This window comes from Sus scrofa, chromosome 17, assembly GCF_054392235.1.
Source record: "Sus scrofa isolate SSC_HxYL_T2T_F1_AM1 chromosome 17, Sscrofa_HxYL_maternal_Yorkshire_Landrace_v2.0, whole genome shotgun sequence".
Lineage (NCBI taxonomy): Eukaryota > Metazoa > Chordata > Mammalia > Artiodactyla > Suidae > Sus > Sus scrofa.
The window spans coordinates 7,527,977-7,547,062 of record NC_139399.1 but is presented as its reverse complement, the minus strand read 5'-3'; the positions used below and the strand labels follow the sequence as shown (position 1 = coordinate 7,547,062).

Genomic DNA, 19,086 nt, shown 5'->3' with positions numbered 1-19,086 from the left:
CTCCCCCCTTATCTCTTTGGTACAGTTCCTCAGAGCCCTCTGAGTCTGTCTCCTGGGCCATAGACCTTAGTAAAACTCTGAATAAACTCAACTCATAGTTCTTACACTGTATGTTCTTTTCAAGTTGACAGCTACATTTCAGTGTGTTCTGATGCCATCCACCTGGAGTCAGTACCAGATCCCACAGGCCTAGTGCTTAGTCCCACAGGACTTGCCCCCATTTCAGACACCAGTCACAAGTACCAGGCTTGTCACCCATGTTCTGACCCACTGGCTCTAAACTGGTGTTCCCACAACCCACTCCTTAAGTTCAATAATTTGCTAGAATGGCTCACAAAACTCAGGTTTATGATAGAAAGGATACAGGTGAACAGCCAGATGAAGAGCTACACAGGGCAATGTCCAAAGGGCCCCAAGCGCAGAAGCCTCCGTCCCCATGGAGCTGGGGTCTCCACACACCTGGACGTGTTCGCCAACCCAGAAGTTTATAGAACCCCATTCTTTTGGAATTTTTATGGAGGCTTCATTACATAGGCATGATTATTAACTCCATTTTCAGGCCCTCTCCCCCTCCAGAGAGTGAGGAATGGGGCTGAAACTTCTGAGCTTCTAGCCATGGCCTGGTCTTTCTGGTGACCAACTTCCTAGACACAGAGATAAAGTTTTTAATATTTTTCTGGTCTTGAATCTGGTACGACAGAAGTGGACTTAAATTCAATTTTGTGTTGCACTACAAAACCCACCACAAGTTGTCTCATTAGAACAAAAGCTATTCCCATTACCCAGGAAATTCCAAGGGATTTAGGAGCTTTGTGTCAGATGCTCCTCTCACTCAGAAAATTATAAATGTCTTCAGAGCTCCGTGCCACTAACCAGGGACAGGAAGCACAAAGTGTTTTCTTCTTCTTCTTCTTTTTTTTTTTTTTTGCTTTTTAAGGGTCACGCCTGTGGCATACGGAAGTTCCTGGGCTAAGGGTCAAGTTGGAGCTGCAGCTGTAGGCCTTCGCCATAGCCACAGCCATAGCAACATGGGTCCGAGCCTCATCTGTGACTTATGCCACAGCTCATGGCAACACCAGATCCTTAACCCACTGAGCAAGGCCAAGGACCGAACCTGCATCCTCATAGTATGATACTAGTCAGGTCTGAAACCCACTGAGCCACAACCAAGAACTCCACAAAATATTTTCTATTATTTCAGTGCCACCTACCGCAGGGACTCAATATTCCTCACCAGAGCCAGCTCAAAAGAAATGATCAGTTTCTTACAATTTTTTTTTTTCTGTCTTTTTAGGGACACACATGAGGCATATGGAAGTTTCCAGGCTAGAGGGTCAAATTGGAGCTACCTATGCCATAGCCACAGCCACATCAGATCCGAGCCACCTCTGCGACCCACACCACGCTCACAGCAATGCCGGATCCTCAACCCACTGAGCGAGGCCAGAGATCAAACCCTCTTCCTCATGGATATTAGTCGGCTGAGCCACAATGGAACTCCCTCTTACAAATTCTTAATAGAATCATTGTAATCTAGAAACCAATTATAAAAGATTAGCCAGTCGTGGGGGGTGGGGGGGAGGTAGGATTTTAATTAAGTGGGAGGAAATCCATGATCAGGGGTTTTCCAGACATCCATGAGATGCACTGTAAGATCACTGCCAATTTCAGTTTCTCCTGAAAGTTCTTCAGAGTCTGAAGGCCCCTGTGTGCCAGGTTCTGTACTTGCTCACAGGCTGACTAGAGTCTTTGAAGGCTCTGCACTTGCTCATGGGCTCTGAGTAGTCTTTGAAGGATGTCTCAGGGTTGTGTATTCCTATACTGCACTTCCTGTAGCAAGGCAGATCCTTGGTACTTAAAGTACCCAATGGCACAGACATTCAGAACTTAGATTATTTACCCTGGAATTTAAGTCTCAGTTTTCTTTTCTAAAATAGATATTTGCATTGAGGCTGAGTACAGGGAACTAGGGGTGGGGTGTGCCATGTAGGAGTGTGTGAAGGGAGAGCAAGTATATATTATCATATTAAGAAAATATCTTGCTGAAATCTGCATTGCAAATTGCTTCTAAATTAGTGTAAGAGAAATCTGCAATGCAAAGCTAAAGTATTTAAAGTCCATTTCCATCCTATCCAGGCTTAAGGCCAGAAAAATAGAATTTTAAAAACTTTATCACTGACCCTAGGATTTCCCAAATTATGGAAGCCTCTTAAAAGTCTGCACATCCTTCATAAGAACAAGACTAAAGCAGAAGTTCCCTGGTGACACAACAGGTTAAGGATCCAGTGTTGTCACTGCTGTGGCTTGGGTTGCAGCTGTGGTTTAGATCTGATCTCTGCCCCAGAAACCTCAGCATGCCGTGGTCACCTCTGCCCCACCAAAAAAAAAAAAAAAAAAAAAAAAAAGGACAAGGGTAAATCAGAGACACTTAATATTTAAGTTTGTTAAAAACCACTCTTTGGTATTAAGGTTGACAGGTTGGGTTGGTGTGTGTGTGTGTGTTGGGGGATGGTGGCCCTGGTTAAATTTAGAGCCAGAAAGTAAGGGGAAAAAAATCCAAAATAGCCACCCCAACTCACCTGTATGCTCTGTCCAAATTGCTCGCTTTTCCCCTGAATAGCCAGTTGAGTGGAACAGATGTCCCTGGGCATCTGTCCAGTATATGAGGTTTCTTTTCCAGTCAATATCCAGTAAACAGATGCTCCTTGGATGCTCCTGAACTAGGCTTCTCTCTATAGCAGTTCCCATGAAACCAACTTTCAACAAGTAGAGACGTTTGCCAGAGGAAAACACTAGTTTTAACTCTATGAAGAAAAAAAAAAAAAAAAAAAGAGTTTGACCTTTTGTGAGAGAAGCCCTCCGGAGCAATGCCTCTCTCTCTCAAGCTGAGGTTCCCCTAGAAAGGGACCTTACAAAGCTACTTCTGAGGCATGCAGACAACACAAATGCCCTGGCTTCCCTAGAAAAGAGGGTCATTTGGGTAAATGAAAGTGTTGCTCAGTTTTCCCGAGACATCAAGTCTTTTAAATTTCTGCTGAAAGGTTAACACAGAATCCTGAGGATGAGGCTGTGGTGCTATGCCCTCTGATTCAGTAATGTCATCAAATCCCTGCCTATAGGATGCAAGGCTCAACACAGGGAGTTTTAAGCTCTGCTGCTTATCTGAAGAAACGTTTAGAGCATTTAGCTGTACATATAATATTCAAAATACATTTTATGCTAAGTCTTGAGTTTGGTACAACAGTTTATTATACCATAATCACATTCCATGGCTACCCACTTTATGAACTTTTTCAAAAGTAGTTAGAACATCAACCCATTTACAGCATGTATTCTTTTTAAAACCTGTATGTTCGTTCTACAGGAAAAAAGTCAAGTAATTTGGATAGCGATGTTCAATGAATTACGGAGCCTTTACCATTTCACCGAGAGAACAGCAACATGAGGAATTATGTTAACAATGTTGATGCAGACACTCTGCATAACAAACATGAGTCAAAATACACAACAGTCATAAAACTACGGAGAGTTTCTTTCTTAGACCAACTCAGTCATTAATCCTTCTTTTAGAACTGAGTGGTATAAACTACTTTTTTTGTTTTAAAGCTAATAAAACCCAAATATCCATTGATGGATGAAGGGATAAACAAAATGTAGTATATACATACAGCGGAATATTATTCCACCTTGAAAAGGAAATTCTGATACCTGTTACAACATGGATGAATCTTGAAGGAATTATGCTGAGATAAGCTAGTCACAAAAAAACAAATACTGTATAATTTTACTTATATGAGGTGCCTGGAGTAGTCAAATTCATAGAGACAGGGAGAAGAATGGTGATTGCCAAGGGGTAAGGAGGGGTGAGAGGGCTGGGGAGTTACTGTCTAACAGGAATCGAATCTCAGTTTGGGAAGATGGAAAGCTCTGCAGATGGTAGAGGTGATGGTTGCCCAAAACTGTAAATGTATGTAATGCCACTTACAAATAGTTAAAATGGTAAATTCTGTAATATATACCTTAGCACCATAAAAAAACTAATCATGGTGTTTTGGTGACAAAACTTGATTATCAAAATAGGTTGTCAATTGGTCCAAAAACTGGGAGCTACATTATTTTCAGACCTGCTATGGAACATGCCTTCTTGAGCCAAACCCTTTTTTTTTTTTTTTTTTGCTTTTCAGGCTTTACCTGCAGCATATGGAAGTTCCCAGGCTAGGGGTCAAATCGGAGCTGTAGCTGCTGGCCTACACCCCAGCCACAGCAACACCAGATTCAATCCACATCTGTGACCTACACCATAGCTCACGGCAATGCCAGATCCTTAAACCATTGAGCAAGGCCAGGGATTTAACCCGTGTCCTCATGGATACTAGTCTGGTTCGTTAACCACTGAGCCACGACGGGAACTACTGAACCAAACTCATTTGACTCAGCATACTTACCACTACATGTCCCAGAAGGTAAAAGAAACATCCCTTCTGGACAAACGCACTTATAGCCCTTGGGATGGACGGGGGACAGGAGACATAAGTGGCTACAAGAACCTGGAATGCATGCTGGATATCTACCTGTTTTAAAATAAAAAACAGGTTAGATACAATTTGAGATGTATTTATCTGTACTATTTAAAACTTAAGACTCATGGGGTGTGAAGGCATTTTTGTCTTAAGACGAATCCCAACATACTTGTTACCTTCTACGTTAGTCATGTCAACCTTGAACTTCTATGGCCCCCAGCCTTTCAGATAGTGGCAATGACCTCTCTATATTAAGTTCAGGCCCAGAAAGCTTCAGCCCACAGCATCTTTCCCCTTGGAGTTAAGGCCAAATGACTTGCTTACAGGAAGTAAATAGTGGTTCCAGGCTCTCCACTTTGGTTAGTTTCTTGGAACCATTGAGGAAGCATTATCTGAGATGAAGCAGACATACAATTTCAGAGTAACAAGACTTTAACTCCTAGTCAATGAACATTTGACTTCCTCCTACCAGCAGGATGCTGGCTTGGTTCCATTTTGTTATCGTTGATGTGTCAGTGAGTAAGCTATTCTTGTCCTTCTGTGAACAGCTTATTACCCGTTTTGTATATTTCAGACTTTAAAACTCCAGTTGCTACAGTTAGACAAGAGCAAGTTACATGCCTGGAATGAGTTTCCCAGTAGATATTTTTGTTCAGCTCATCTTACTCAGAAGTACTGGATTCGTCTGGAATGATACCCAGAACATTTCCCCTGCCTCAAAATAGCAAGTTCCAGTAACAGACTGAGGTAGTAATTTAGGTGGTTTCCTTTGAGTAAGCATTCTAATGCATAAGCACTTTAAAAGCAATCCGCTGACTTACTCTTAGGCTGCTGGGATTTGTGGAGCACTGAGAAGGCAGACACAGAAGCCTTGAGCAGTACCACCCTTTCCTTTGGGGTATGGGGTGACGCACGAAACAGTTGTTGCTTATTTGCCCAGAAGAAATAATTCTCAAACACAGCCAGGCCCACTGGATCTTCACCTTCCAAGAAGACTTCAGGAAAGGTGTGCCTTCCAGTGCCATCCACGTTCACCGTCTCTATGGACTGGAGGGTTAAAGAGCCTCATGAGGGCAGCGTGAGCAAGAGGGACTGACCATATTAGCACCCCTTCATTTCTTGGACACCCAATAAACATCTTTACTTGATATCAACTTGAGAGAGATGACCTCATCTTAGGATCCATGGAGGCAAATGCCAAAGCCAATGGATAGGGCTGGTTCTTGTACAAACTGGGGTTACAAATATCTTGCACAAGTAGCAATTATAACTTATTGTCTGCATCCAGACATGGTACCAAGTTCTTCCACTACATTTCCCAGTGGCGTTCTGATGTAGGCATTCTCCCTCTCTTCAGTGAGGGCAAAGGGAGCTCAAAGAGGCACCCTAAGCAGCCAGAAATCACAGTCCAAAGAAAGAGGCTTAAAAATACGACTCCCCAACCTAAGCTTTCAGCCACAATGTCCTACTGGACTTTTAGTTTGAGGGTTCAAAAAATGAGGTAGCATGGACTATAATAGTAAGACCTAGAAATGTGAGTACAAAACGCTGAAGTGCTTAACTGCATGCTTTCAAGGAAATGCTCTGCCATCCTAAGAGGTTTTGTACCCTAGGTACCACATAGAATAGGACCTAAACCATCAGAAAATTCCAGTGCTAGGTTTGACTGTAGCATGTTTAGAGAAAGTCACACTAAGTTTCCCAACCGACACTGATACAGTCTGACTCTACTCAAAGATATTGCTCTTTGCTCACTTTTCATGGCCAGAAGATACTTCACCAAGTTGATGCAAGACTCAAGAGAGCTCTGTACTTAACCACAATCACACCAAGCCTCTACTGAATGGGTGGGTTTACCTCTTCCTCCTGACCCATCTGTGGTACCTCTTTATATTCACTGATCCAGTAGAGCCTGCCAGCCACATGGTCTAGTGTCAGTCCTGTGGGATCCTCCATGTCGACCACTGCCAACACCTTCCTATCAGAGCCATCCATCCCTGCCGTTTCAATAGTCTTCATGCCTTTCCCACCTTGGTTTACCCAGTACAAGTACCTGAGAAAAGCAAAGGCACAAGGGTGAGAGAATCCCCTTGGGAGCGTATGTACGACGCTGACCAGCCAGGCTCCCCTGGTCTTTTGCACAGACCTCATATCATTGTACTGCTAAGATTGTTGGAGATTTCTGCTCTTAAACTCAGTAGACTGAAAAGTTTGGCTCCATGTATTCAATTTAGACTTCAAATGAAGAATTTTGTGGAGCAAATGAGACCTAGGTGGGAAAGGTTGAAGTGTTCTCTTATCAACTTAAACATCCAAGCTAGCCAATGATTTTGGATATATTCCAAAAGAAGCACTACTTACTTCTTAGCAGGAAACACAATTAGCTGCTCTGGCACAAGATCCTTTTCCAAGATTTTGACGTAGCCTCTGCCATCACTTAAACCAGCACAGATGACCCTTGCAAAGCTGCTAGCCCAGTACAACTCTCCCGTGAACCAGTCCAAAGAGATGCTGTTCACTGCTTTAAGTTCTGGGGACAGAGACAGTATTATATTTATGTAATCTTCTATACACCATCTCACCTTGAAGAAAGAGACTCAGACAAAACTGTTCTGCGTCTTCTGACTTCAAGCCAGACAATGAGGCAAACAGGACACAGGGAATGAGATCCACAGCTGCGTGAGGGGTTCTCAACATAACACGGGCAGTGAGGAAATAGAAAGACTTTAGCAGAAGCATAACTGAGAAATTCAAGAGAGTGTGACCTCAGTTTAGCACAATGTTCATTACAGAAGTCTCTGGTGAACCTTTATGAATCCTACCTCTTAACTGCTATTAGAGTGCTTAGCATAGCCCTGTGTGCCCAGGGCTATGCTAAGCACTTCTTCCCCTCCACTGTCTAGTTTAATGCATATGGTTACCCAATAAGACAAGTGCTGTTACTCTCATACACACTGGTTCAAAGGAGTTGGCAACTTGCTCAGGGTCACATATTGAGTGAGACTAACTCTGGCCTGAGCACGCATCCCCAAGCTTCTGGTATCGTTTAATAGCAATTTCATTCTCAGCTTACGCTCTACACAGCTCCTGGAGAAGCAAACTACACAGACTTATCTCCAATCAGGATATTATATACTCTCATGATTGATGACAAAGGAGTCACCAAAGATGTCCACGTGGACATATATGCTTCTCATACCATGTTTAAGTAGGTTGAAGAAGCTAGGGCTCTTAATATCAAGAAATATACCTGGATAGAGAGGAACAGAGTTCGGCTTTCCAAGAACAAACACATTTAAGAATTCATCCACCCAGAAGTACATGTTTTTCTCAAGATCATAGGCGACAGAAGTAGGCCTAGATTTTACAGGTACTAGAGTCTCATAAATGCCTGTTCTTTGATCCAGGACACCAAGTTCTCGATCTGCTGCAATAATAATTTTAACAGCATCATCTGCAATAGAAGTAGAAGGAGTGGCACACAACTGTGAAATTTTCCTTCACACCATCCTCCTTAACTAAAAAGGTTGGCCCATGGCCCATGTCAAAATCTACATATCCCCAGAATCTGATCTAAGGTGAATTTAGATGCAATCTGGTAAACCACCTGAAACCTTGATTCCTCCTCTCAACTCCAGCATACTGAAGCTGCTCTTTATAGCTTTTCTGTCTGATTTCAGGATCAGCCCTTCTCTCCATGCCTTGGATATAGCAGCCAAAAGTAATTAAGGGTCCCATTGTGAAAGCAGCATAGGATGAGTTAAGATTATTGGCCAGGTCTCTGGAGCACCTGGTTATGGATCTTACAGAAAAACTGAATCATTTTAGAGACATGTAAGAGCAACTGACAGTCTAAAGTGATCAACTAATGTTATCATAGAAGCATCTTTATGGAAATAGTAGACATCTCCAATACCTTAAAGTGAATCATCTATGTCACTCGTCTCTATAAATGCTGCTAAGATTACATCAGAAGTGAAGCTTTGCTCCCCATAGCGAAACTCACCTGTAACTCTGCAGTCAGTGCCATTGTGGAGCTGGTACCCTTGGACACACCCACAGGAGAAAGAGCCTGGAGTGTTATGACAGAGCTGGCCACAGGGGCTGTATGCCATGGAGCACTCATCCACATCTGAGGATAGAGAGTCATAAATGAGAGAGGACCAAGGAACAATCTCTTGAATATTTTTGCTCTTTGGGGCCACTTCCCATGTATTATGTGGAGATCACTGGGCTGGGTGCTGGAATAGAGAGGTCCCTGCCTCCAGAGAATCCCACACATGTGAATGTATCTCAGCAGATCCATCAATACAGGGACCCAAGATGTGTGGCTGCTACAGGATACTTCTCTCTGTTACCCTAGCAACATTCTTGGGGATGTGTCCCTTGTCAAGTCAGCCAGAGCCTAATTCAGAGTGAATGATAAGGATTCGGAGAAATCAGAACCCGTGTGCAGTGCCAGTGAGAACATCAAAAGGAAAAGAGTTTGATAGTTTCTCAACAAGTTAAACAGAGAATTTACCATATGATCCAGCAGTTCTTCTTCTGGTATATACCGCAAAGCAGGAACTCAGACACATGTGCACCAATGTTCATAGCAGCAATATCCACAATAGCCAAAGGGTAGAAACAACTCGAATGTGCATCAATAATAATCAACGGATAGATAAAATGTGGGATTGGTTCCAGGATCCCACAACCATACCAAAATCCATGGATGCTCAAGTCCCTTATATAAAGTGGTGTGGTATTGGCATATAACCTATGCACATTCTCCCATATACTTTAAATCATCTCTAATTCTGTGTAAATAGTTGCTAGCATGCAGCAAATTCAAGTTTTGCTCTTTGGAATTCCCTCCCATGCCCCCACCCTTCAATCTTCAGTTGGTTGAATCTGTGGATACAAAACCTGCAGATACACAAAGCCAACTGTATACCTATAGTGGAAAGTTATTTGGCCTTAAAATTAGAGGAAGGAACTTCTGATACATGCTACCACATGGATGGATCTTAAGTACAGGCTAAGTGAAATTAGCCAGACACAAAAGAACAAATAATGTATGACCCCACTTCTATGCAGTACTAGAACAGGCAATTCATAGACAGAAAGTCGATAAATGTTACTGGGGAGGGGGTACTGAGAGTTACTGCTTAATGAGTACAGAGTTTCTGTTTGGGATGATGAAAAAATTCTGGAAATAGATGTATTGATGGTTTCGCATTATGGATGTGGTTGATGGCACTGAATCACACACTTAAAAATGACGGAAGTGGTCAATGCCGTGTTACATGCATTTTACTGCAATATAAAAAGTTGTAAAGATGAATCAATGAATTCTGACCTCCACAGCTCTGACCATCCGGCTCTAGTCGCCATCCAGCTCCACATGAACACTGGACACCCCAGTCTGTGTCCCTGCACTGCCCTTCACAGCCCCCACTGGCCAGAGAGCAGTTTTTACCTGGTGGAAACAGGACAGGGTCAGTATAGTTGAACATGGTAAAGACCAAATGTTTTGTAAGCTATGCTGTGTCACAACCCTCTGTACTTGTATGAGGAGTAGAGGGCTGGTTAAGGATAAGCTTTGACCTACCCTCTTACCTGGGAATGTGGAGACTCTGGGGGGAACTCAGAGAAGAGGGAAAGTTAGGAACAAACAGGGCAGGAGAGAGGCCTTTATTTCTGGGTGGACAATCTGGACAACTCCAAGTGTTGGTGCACTGTTCACCCTTGGAGGGACCAGCCACCTCTTTTCTGTCTTCTCTAGAATTTATGGACAGCTGGGACCCTTAGCCCAGGAAGTGATATAATTATGGACTAATCCCAGTGAGTTATCTAGACAGGACCAGAAACCTGTATTTTGTGTCTCATTATTTATGCTTTTAGTATCTCTTAAGTGTTCCTTTTGTGAAAAGCTTCTTTCGAGGCCTTTAACAGTATTCAAGAGGTATCATCATAATGTCTAAGACCAGATTTGGGGGAAATAACAGACAGATGACAAAATGACTGGGGACAGATGCCCCCCTCCCTCTGCCCTGAATGGAACCAACAGTGGTTTTTATCTTCTATTTATTTTTTAATTTTTTTTTGTCTTTTTAGGGCCACACCCATGACATATGGGGGTTCCCAGGCTAGGGGTCTAACTGGGGCTACAGCTGATGGCCTACGCCAGAACCATAGCAACACCAGATCCAAGCCACGTCTATGACCTACACCACAGCTCACAGCAATGCCAGATCCTTAACCCACTGAGAGAGGCCAGGGTTCGAACCTGCAACCTCATGGTTCCTAGTCAGATTTATTTCTGCTGCGACACTACAGGAACTCCCAACAGTGGTTTTGAAAGTGAGAACCACAAGGGTTTAAAATCAGGACTGCTTGCTCAGAAGTCTCCTCACCAGGAGAGTATTTCTCAATTCTTCTTTGGTTAAGTCCTTAGGAAATATGCTATTTTTTAATTTTTTTAATATACATAATGATTTTTTTTTCATTATAGCTGGTTTACAGTGTTCTGTCAATTTTCTACTGTACAGCATGGTGACCCAGTTACACATACATGTATAGATTCTTTTTTCTCACATTATCATGCTCCATGATAAGTGACCAGATATAGTTCCTAGTGCTACACAGCAGGATCTCATTGCTTATGCCATTTTGTCTTCAACAAATGATTTGCTTCTCTGTGGCTAAGCCTGTATGCTTTATTCCAGAATTTTAGGAGCCATATAGTTTGAGGGGTTTAGCTAGTCTATTTCCCTAAAGCTACAACATGACAATGGCTCTTGATTTCTATAGCTCTGGTAACACTTGCTCACATTCAGGAGACCAAAGCCAGGGGCTGGAACTTGTCAAATGTAAGGGACCCATTACTGAAGGGTAATTGCTGCTGGAGGAATTTGAGCTCATCTTCTTCAGAGAGTACCCCCACCCTCCCCCTGCGACCATGATCACTAAGGCAGGGATTTATTCCATCTTATCCCCTCCCCTAAGTTAAGCCAAGCAATTGATTTCTTACCACATGTGGTGGGTTCATCCGTACCATCTGTACAGTCTGCTTCCCCATCACACATCAAGGATTCCAGGATGCATTTCCCCTCATCACATTTAACCGTGCCTTCTGGACAGGAAGCTGTGTAGGAAGTTAAGCATTCTTTTTCATGAATGCTTCGGGTGGTGATAAAAATAGACAACACTTACAGTGGGTAAGGAAGGTGGTAATATTTCTATAACTCAAGGGAAGCCTAGGTAGGAAAGGAAGTTATCTTTTTAAGCAGAGTTTTCAGGAACTAAGACTTAAGACGTGATAGCAAAGATGTCAAGGTGCTGGATTTAAATAGTATTAAAATTATACTGAACTAGCACTAAATAGTTCTACTTGAAATGGTATTAAAGTCAAATAATAGCACTATCCCTAAAAGAAGTATTCGCTTAAGAAAGCAGGTTATAAAATATAACCTAACTATGTTAGACTCTGAACATAGTTGATATTGCAGATTTAACTGTAGAGAAGAAAGAGTGAATGAAATCGTTAGAAGTTCTAGGGAGTTCCCATTGTGGCTCATTGGTAACGAGCCCAACTGGTATCCATGAGGATGTGGGTTCAATCCTAGCCTCACTCAGTAGATTAAGGATCCAGTGTTGCCATGAGCTGTGGTGTAGGTCACAAATGCAGCTTGGATGCCGCATTGCAGTAAGCTGTGGTGTAGGCCTGCAGCTTGCAGCTCTGATTTGGGGAACTTCCATATGCTGCAGCATTGCCCTAAAAAGAAAAAAAAAAAAAAAAGGTTGGAAGTTCCACTACATTGTGTGTTTAGGGGGAAAAAAAAAAGAATGTAGCATTTAGCAAGTTTGGGGGAGCTTTCTTTTTTTTTTATTGAGGAAAGTTCCCCTTTCATATGCATTATGCAAGGATGTAAGGCTTTTGTTAGGAGCCTTTCTTTGGATACTGGGGTTCAGGTGTTCTGTGCACTGGCCAGAAATGAATAGTGGAAACATTCTAGGCAATGCTATGAGTGTCCACTGCAGAGTTACTATTTAAGCACTGTGTTATGTTTCCATGGATAAGATAAGTAAATCTTGGTTACTGCTAGGAAACATCCCATTTTTAGATATAGGATGGCAGTCTTGGTTGTAGGAACTAAAACACAACTCAAAGAAAGCTTCCCACATAGTAAAACATTCCCTTGGAACAAAAGGTGGGGGGAGGGGCAGGACTCACCACAGACCTCCTCGTCGGAGGAGTCCCCACAGTGGTCGATGCCATCACACCTCCAGCTGTCAGGGACACACACCTTGTTCCGGCACTGCCACTGCCCAGTCAGGCAACGGTTATGGGGGCAGCGAGCTTCTCCGAATCCACCTTCACAGTCCTTATCACCATCACAGAGTTCCCAAGCATCGGGACACTGGGGATCTCCTGGACACTGGATTTTTCGGTCTGGACATGCTGCCAATCTTTCTAAAAGGCAGGAGCTGGTTCAGTGAGGTAGGACCGCTGTACCATGGTTTTGCTTATTGAGGGATTTATTGTTTGCTCATGACTTTAATCCATAGAAAACCAAGAATTGAGAAGGATGGGAGCTGTCCGAGATGTGGCCACAGCTTTGTATTCTGAAGTTTCACCCCAAATAAGCTTTTTAAAATCAATAAAGCTAATCATCGTTTTAATCTTAGGTAGTTTTGAAAAATGTTGGAGTGGGTGAAAACAGTCACCTGTAATACCAGAGACAGTTGAACATCTGGGTTTAGCACAGATGGCACAAGGCTTTGTTCAGTGGCAGTCTTGTTTCACCTAATACTGCGGATGCTAATCAAAGCTGCTAATGAATAGAGTATGATTGACAGTAAAACTAAGTTGTACATACCACAGTCAACCTCATCGGAGCCATCTGAGCAGTCACCAACACCATCACAGAGCCAGCTAATGGCAATACATCTGCCATCATCACACTGCCAGGCCTGAGGGTGTCCACGACATAGTTCCTCTGAGGGCCAGCAGTGGTGTCCAAGAAGAGGCAGAAAGGAAGAGGTGTTTGTCAGGGCACTGGCAGCTTTCAAATTTGGATTTCATATTACATATTGTCATTAGCAAAGGAATAATTAGTTCCTGACTTGCCACTGGAGTCAACCCTAAACTTGCCCATCCTTTTTCATGTTACTTCTGATGATAAAACTAAGTACTTCTACCTTAGGGACAATCACTAAGCAGATCAATAAAGCATACCCCCCAGACCATCATTCATCTGTAACACTGCTGGACAGTAAAACCTTCTGTGACAATGGAATCATTTCACAATTATCCATGATGTCCAAAACAGCAGCCACTGGTCACGCTATTAAGCACTTGAAATGTGGCTAGTATGACAGAATTTTTTTCTTACATTCATTTAAATAAATTCATGTATTTATTTATGTATTTATTTTTTTGTCTTTTCAGGGCTGTACCCATGGCATATGGAGGTTCCAAGGCTAGGGATCAAATCAGAGCTCCAGCTGCCAGCCACAGCCACAGAAACATCAGATCCAAGCCACATCTGCAATCTGCACCAGAGCTCATGGCAACACCGGATCCCACTGAATAAGGCCAGGGCTGGAACCCGAGTCCTCATGGATACTAGTCAGATTCGTTAACCACTGAGCCATGACGGGAGCTCCATATTAATTTAAATAAATTAAAAGCTCACATGTGGCTAGTGGCCCCTATACTGGACAGTCCAGTTTTATAGGTTCACTTCTTTGAATTCCTTTGGTGTTTGAGACTCAATATTTAAGATCTAAGGCAACTTGGGAACTGGGGTTGGGCGTTTAATTAGATGTTCAAGTATGTCTACCTAAGTCTGTGGAATGGCTGAAGGACGTAAACTTGGGGAGCTGGGATAAAGTGTATGGGAGGCTGAGCACAGGGCATTTCTGCAAGTCTAAAATTCTACTCTATTTTGTAACAGTACCCATTTTTGACACCCTAGGTTTCATGTTAAATAAGTTACAATAAGTGAGCACCCCAGGAATGTGTGTGGGGGTAGAGAAAAAGAACATAGCACTCCCCAAGCATGGTGGAGGTTTTCCCCTTTTAAAGAGGGATGTTCCCTTCCATAATCACTGCACTGGGGAGCAAGGCATCTGGGGAGAGGCTTTCCTCACACATAGGTGCTCCATGGTCCCACCTGGGACTTGGAGCTCTCTTAGCAAAGAGAGGAACTTGAACTTTATTTCAGGAACTTTATTCAGGGAGACATTTACCAAATGGCTAACTGACTTCTATTGGTTTTATAGCTTTTGATCCCAATTTGAAAGCTGTTTTTTTTTTCAGTCATGTAAAATCTCTAAGCATGTAAAAGTTGGACAAGTTTACTAAACAACAATAATTGTGTGCACTGGGGTCTGCCAGGGTTTCCTATAGAGCACTCTTTGTGTCATTCCATTTCAAGTAACACTGTCACAGACATTTACGTCTGAATTTAAGAGGAAGAGCCAGACTTTTGCTGGATTTTTCCATCCCAATTGCCTTCCACACTTGTCTGGACAACAGTTCTGCCAACATTTAAAGAAACATCCCTGGAGTTCCTATCATGGCTCAGCAGAAATGAATGTGACCAGCACCCATGAGGACGCAGGTTTAATCCCTGGCCTCACTCAGCGGGTTAAGGATCTGGCATTGTCATGAGCTGTGGTGCAGGTCGAAGACATGGCTCAGATCCCTCGTTGCTATGGCTATGGTGTAGGCTGGCAGCTGTAGCTCTGATTCAACCCCTAACCTGGGAACCTCCATATGCCATATGTATGACCCTAAAAAGACCAAAAAAGGAAGAAAGAAAGGAAGAAAGAAAGAACAAGAGATCCCTGACCTTCCCCATTGAAAATGTGCAACAACCCAGAACACTCAACATTTCCGAACACCCTCTAAGAGGGTAAAAGCCATAAGAACGGACTTTCAACCAGGCTCGTGGCAATAAGGGCCAGGTGTCAGTAAGTGCATGTTACACAACAAGGCACAGGTGACACTACTTACCACACTGCTCATCTGCCCCATCTGGGCACTCCTGTTCTCCATTGCAGAGCCAGGCCACAGGAATACACACGGGAACTCCACCACACGCAGCCTGCCTTGTCATGTTACACTGGATTTCATCTGCATTGCACGACAGAGAAGCAAAGTCATAAGAGCACCTGGCTTCCTGGGATCTTACTTTCCATGGTAAGCTGTAGTCAATATTCTCTTCTCTCAACTATTACCCAGAATACCCTAAAACCCAAACAGGGGGTTCAGTACCCTAAAAGCCATGTAGGTTTGCCAGTGACGATCTTGGGAACCACTCTTTCTGAAGCTGTGGAGTTGCTCCTGGAGAGCTGTCATTCACCTCCCTGCTGTCTTGTTAGAATGGCTCATTCTTAACACTTGTGGTTATAAAGGTACAGCTACTTCTAGTTCTGATTCTGGCTTTTAAAAAAAGTTTTATTGAAGCATAATTGATTTATGATATTGTGATAATTTCTGCTACACAACAAAGTGATTCAGTTATACATATACACACATCCATTCTTTTTCAGATTCTTTTCCCATATAGATTATCACAGAATATTGGGTAGAGTTCCCTGTGCTATACAGCAGTCCCCGTTGGCCAATCATTCCATATATCAGAGTGTTGTAAGTTTAGAGGTTAAGCTCAAAGCACTTGACTTTATTTTTAGACGTATAGATAAAGCTTAAAATGAAGTTAGGTTTGGGATCTCAGATACCATCTTTGTGAGAATCTCAACAGCCTGGTTACAAATATTTGTTAAGTTTTCAGTTCTTTGTGGGTCATTTATTTCTATTTTCAGTTCTATTCAGGTCATGAACTTGTGTTTATCAATCCTGAATGATTAATGGTCAAAATAAACGTGCTATGGAATGTGGTGCTCAGAAAGAAATACTGGGAAGGCCTGACTGTACTTAGTTTACTATATTGTCCTAACTCTCAAAGAGAAAAAGCCAATCCTGGGTCTCAAGAAAACATAAGCCACATGGCCCATTTGGCAGCAGACTCTTCGAGATGCAGTGCAGACCCAGCTGTCCTACCCCAGGGAAGATGTGAGCATATGAGATAGAAAGTCATGTGCAAAACTATGTGATGGGAGTTGACAATGGAAGCCCACTGCATAGACCACACCTTTTTTGCTAAGGAATCAGACCTTAGTCTTACCTGCATTCCTCTAAAGATAGTGCTTTTAGCATAGTTACTAAATGTCTGATTTTAAAAGGCTGGCTTATAAAAAACATTATGAATGAAAAACTCCAGAGGTATTGGTTATTAACAAATAGCTAACAACTCTGCTAGCAATTCACATACCACCCAGGCAATCCCACTTGACTTGATCAAAACCATTCAACTGAGAGCAGCTGAGGTCATAAACCCTTAAGATGGGATCTCAGGCTCAGCGGTCAGGCTTCTAGGATGGGGCTTTGATTAGACCACTTACTAACAGCATGACCGCAGGAGCATTACTGTCTCCCTCAGGACCTCAGTTTTTCTTGTCTATAAAATGAGGGTAGTAAATAAGTGATCCTATTTAAGAGTAAGATACAAGGATTAAAGGAATACAAGGCCACTTGGCACAGTACCCACCACATACGAGCTCATGAAGTATCAACTCTTTTGCTACTTCTTCTAGCAGAGCCTTCCAGAAGGACCCCAGTTAGGGCTGCAGTCAACCCTCAAAGACTCACACTGCTAGATGAGTCCCACCTGGTACACTGTTTTACCCTGGTGAGCCTCAGTCTGGAGACCAAATGTGCACATGGACTCTACACATCACGCGAGATAGGTCCCAAACATTACTTTTCAAATTTAGGTGGATGCTTGCTGTGAATATGTAAAAAATTTATTATTAATATATTTACATATTAAGTTTATGGTAGTCGCCTCATAGTATGTCAATATACAAATTATCATGACCATGTCCTGCTCTACAACAGACATCATAAAGATGTCTTCACAACAGAAGGGGTTGGAAAACAATGTTTAGTGACAAGGTAGGTAACTTTAAATGCCATTTCAGGAGTGGAGCAGAGACCACAGAGGCCAAGGGCTTTGTGCCACAACAGAGATGCTACACCAGGTGAAGCAAAACCCCTTGAGGACAAACAAGTCAGAGATTACGTGACATCTCTTCCAAACCAGTCAACAGTACCTTGACCAAGAAAGTTTCAAAATGATTTAAAAACTCCATCCATGAGGGTCAATCAGGAGCACCTGTCATTAGAGATGGGCAATCCTGCAGGGTAGTTTCACAAACGCTGGGCACTTCAAAAGCCTGGCTCAGTCACAAGCCACTAGCCACCGACCCTACAAGCACAGAGGGTGTCTCAGTCACTCTGGGACCTCTCTCCTCTGTCTTGGGGTCGGCCTACACCTGAGTTGCATCAATAAGTGCCACCAGAATTTGCTTGCTGACGGCACCTCGGGCCCAAACTCCATTTCCCCTCGGCTGTTTCTGGAAGGAAGCTTCTTTTCCCCATGTCCTGGGCCTCCAAGAGGCTAAATGTGCTGCCTGGTTAAATCTGGGTGGCAGCCCCATCAGAAAACAGGGCTAGAAAGCCAGTCCCACTCCCTGGGATGTTAGGGAAATGAGCCTAGAAGGAAGGGTGCAACCTGCCTCAGGTGCTGAGAGGGCTTCCTTTCCCATGGCTTGAGGACTGATAGAGAAAAACATCTGAAGACTTTGAATTCCTCCGCTGAGCCCGCCCACCAGGCAGGCTTGTTAAAGAGTCAGAGGCAGAGAAGTAAGGGGCCCTTCCATATGGCTCAGCCTTGCTTCCCTACTAAAAACTCACCGCGCGGCACCTGGGACATGCCGCTCGCACCCAGTGAGAGCGTCCCAAGCTCTCAGCTGGAGCCCACCAGCCCCGCGCTCGCAAGCTGCGGAGCTGGATGCAGTCCCTCCCGGGGTGTCCCCGCCTGCGGGCCCCACTCACCGGCCACGGACTCCCTCAGGCTGCCCAGGAAGGCCAGCATAGGCGGCAGGAGCAGAAGGAGCGCCCGGCGTCCCATGGCCACGAAGGGACAGCACTGGAAACCGGGAGCAAGGCGCGCTATGCATGGACCCCTCGGAAGAGCAGGCGGAGCACACCAGAGCCCAGGCGCCTTGATCTCGCGCTCCCGCGGCGCATGGCGAACGCCGATGCTGAGTGGGCGGCGTACGCGGGGAGTTGGCTTTGCCAGATCTCCGGGAAGCAGCGGGGCTGCAGACGGAGCCAGAGCGCGCCTCCCCTCCTTCTCCTTGGTGATGCTCGGTGACCCTGAGTGCCTGGGACTCCACGCCCCTCCTGCAGCGGGACAGCAGATGCCCAGCTACCTCGGGACCCTTGCCACACTTCAGTTCAAGGTAGAATGCTCAGCCATACTTAAGGCTTCTCAGACTTCTTTTTAAAATGGAATACATTGAGTTACAATGTGTTCACCTCTGCTGGTCAGAAACGTGACTCAGTTATACCCAAATGCACATTCTCTTGAAAATACTCTTTTCCATTAGAGTGTGTCACATGGTATTGAATATAGGTCCCTCTGATACACGGTAGGACCTT

General features: G+C 43.8%; 1 protein-coding gene across 19 annotated transcripts in view; it reads right to left on the bottom strand.

The window, feature by feature from the left end:
- The window catches only part of LOC100524773 (low-density lipoprotein receptor-related protein 2-like), a 40,554-nt gene extending 21,775 nt beyond the window's left edge, over positions 1-18,779 (bottom strand). For 6 of the 19 annotated variants that reach the window (XR_014831779.1, XM_021077781.2, XM_085002803.1 and 3 more), the window contains exons 1-13: positions 18,478-18,778; positions 15,532-15,651; positions 13,388-13,507; positions 12,742-12,981; positions 11,539-11,652; positions 9,865-9,984; positions 8,527-8,652; positions 7,771-7,974; positions 6,882-7,050; positions 6,405-6,573; positions 5,342-5,567; positions 4,446-4,571; positions 2,580-2,804 (exon numbers count right to left, since the gene is read on the bottom strand). Coding sequence is in view for 18 of the 19 variants with exons in the window: in XM_021077781.2 (XP_020933440.2) it covers positions 2,580-2,804; positions 4,446-4,571; positions 5,342-5,567; positions 6,405-6,573; positions 6,882-7,050; positions 7,771-7,974; positions 8,527-8,652; positions 9,865-9,984; positions 11,539-11,652; positions 12,742-12,981; positions 13,388-13,507; positions 15,532-15,651; positions 18,478-18,553 (2,035 nt within the window). In the remaining variant the exon portion in view is untranslated. 19 annotated transcript variants of the gene reach the window in all.
- Positions 18,780-19,086: the final 307 nt, after the last annotated feature.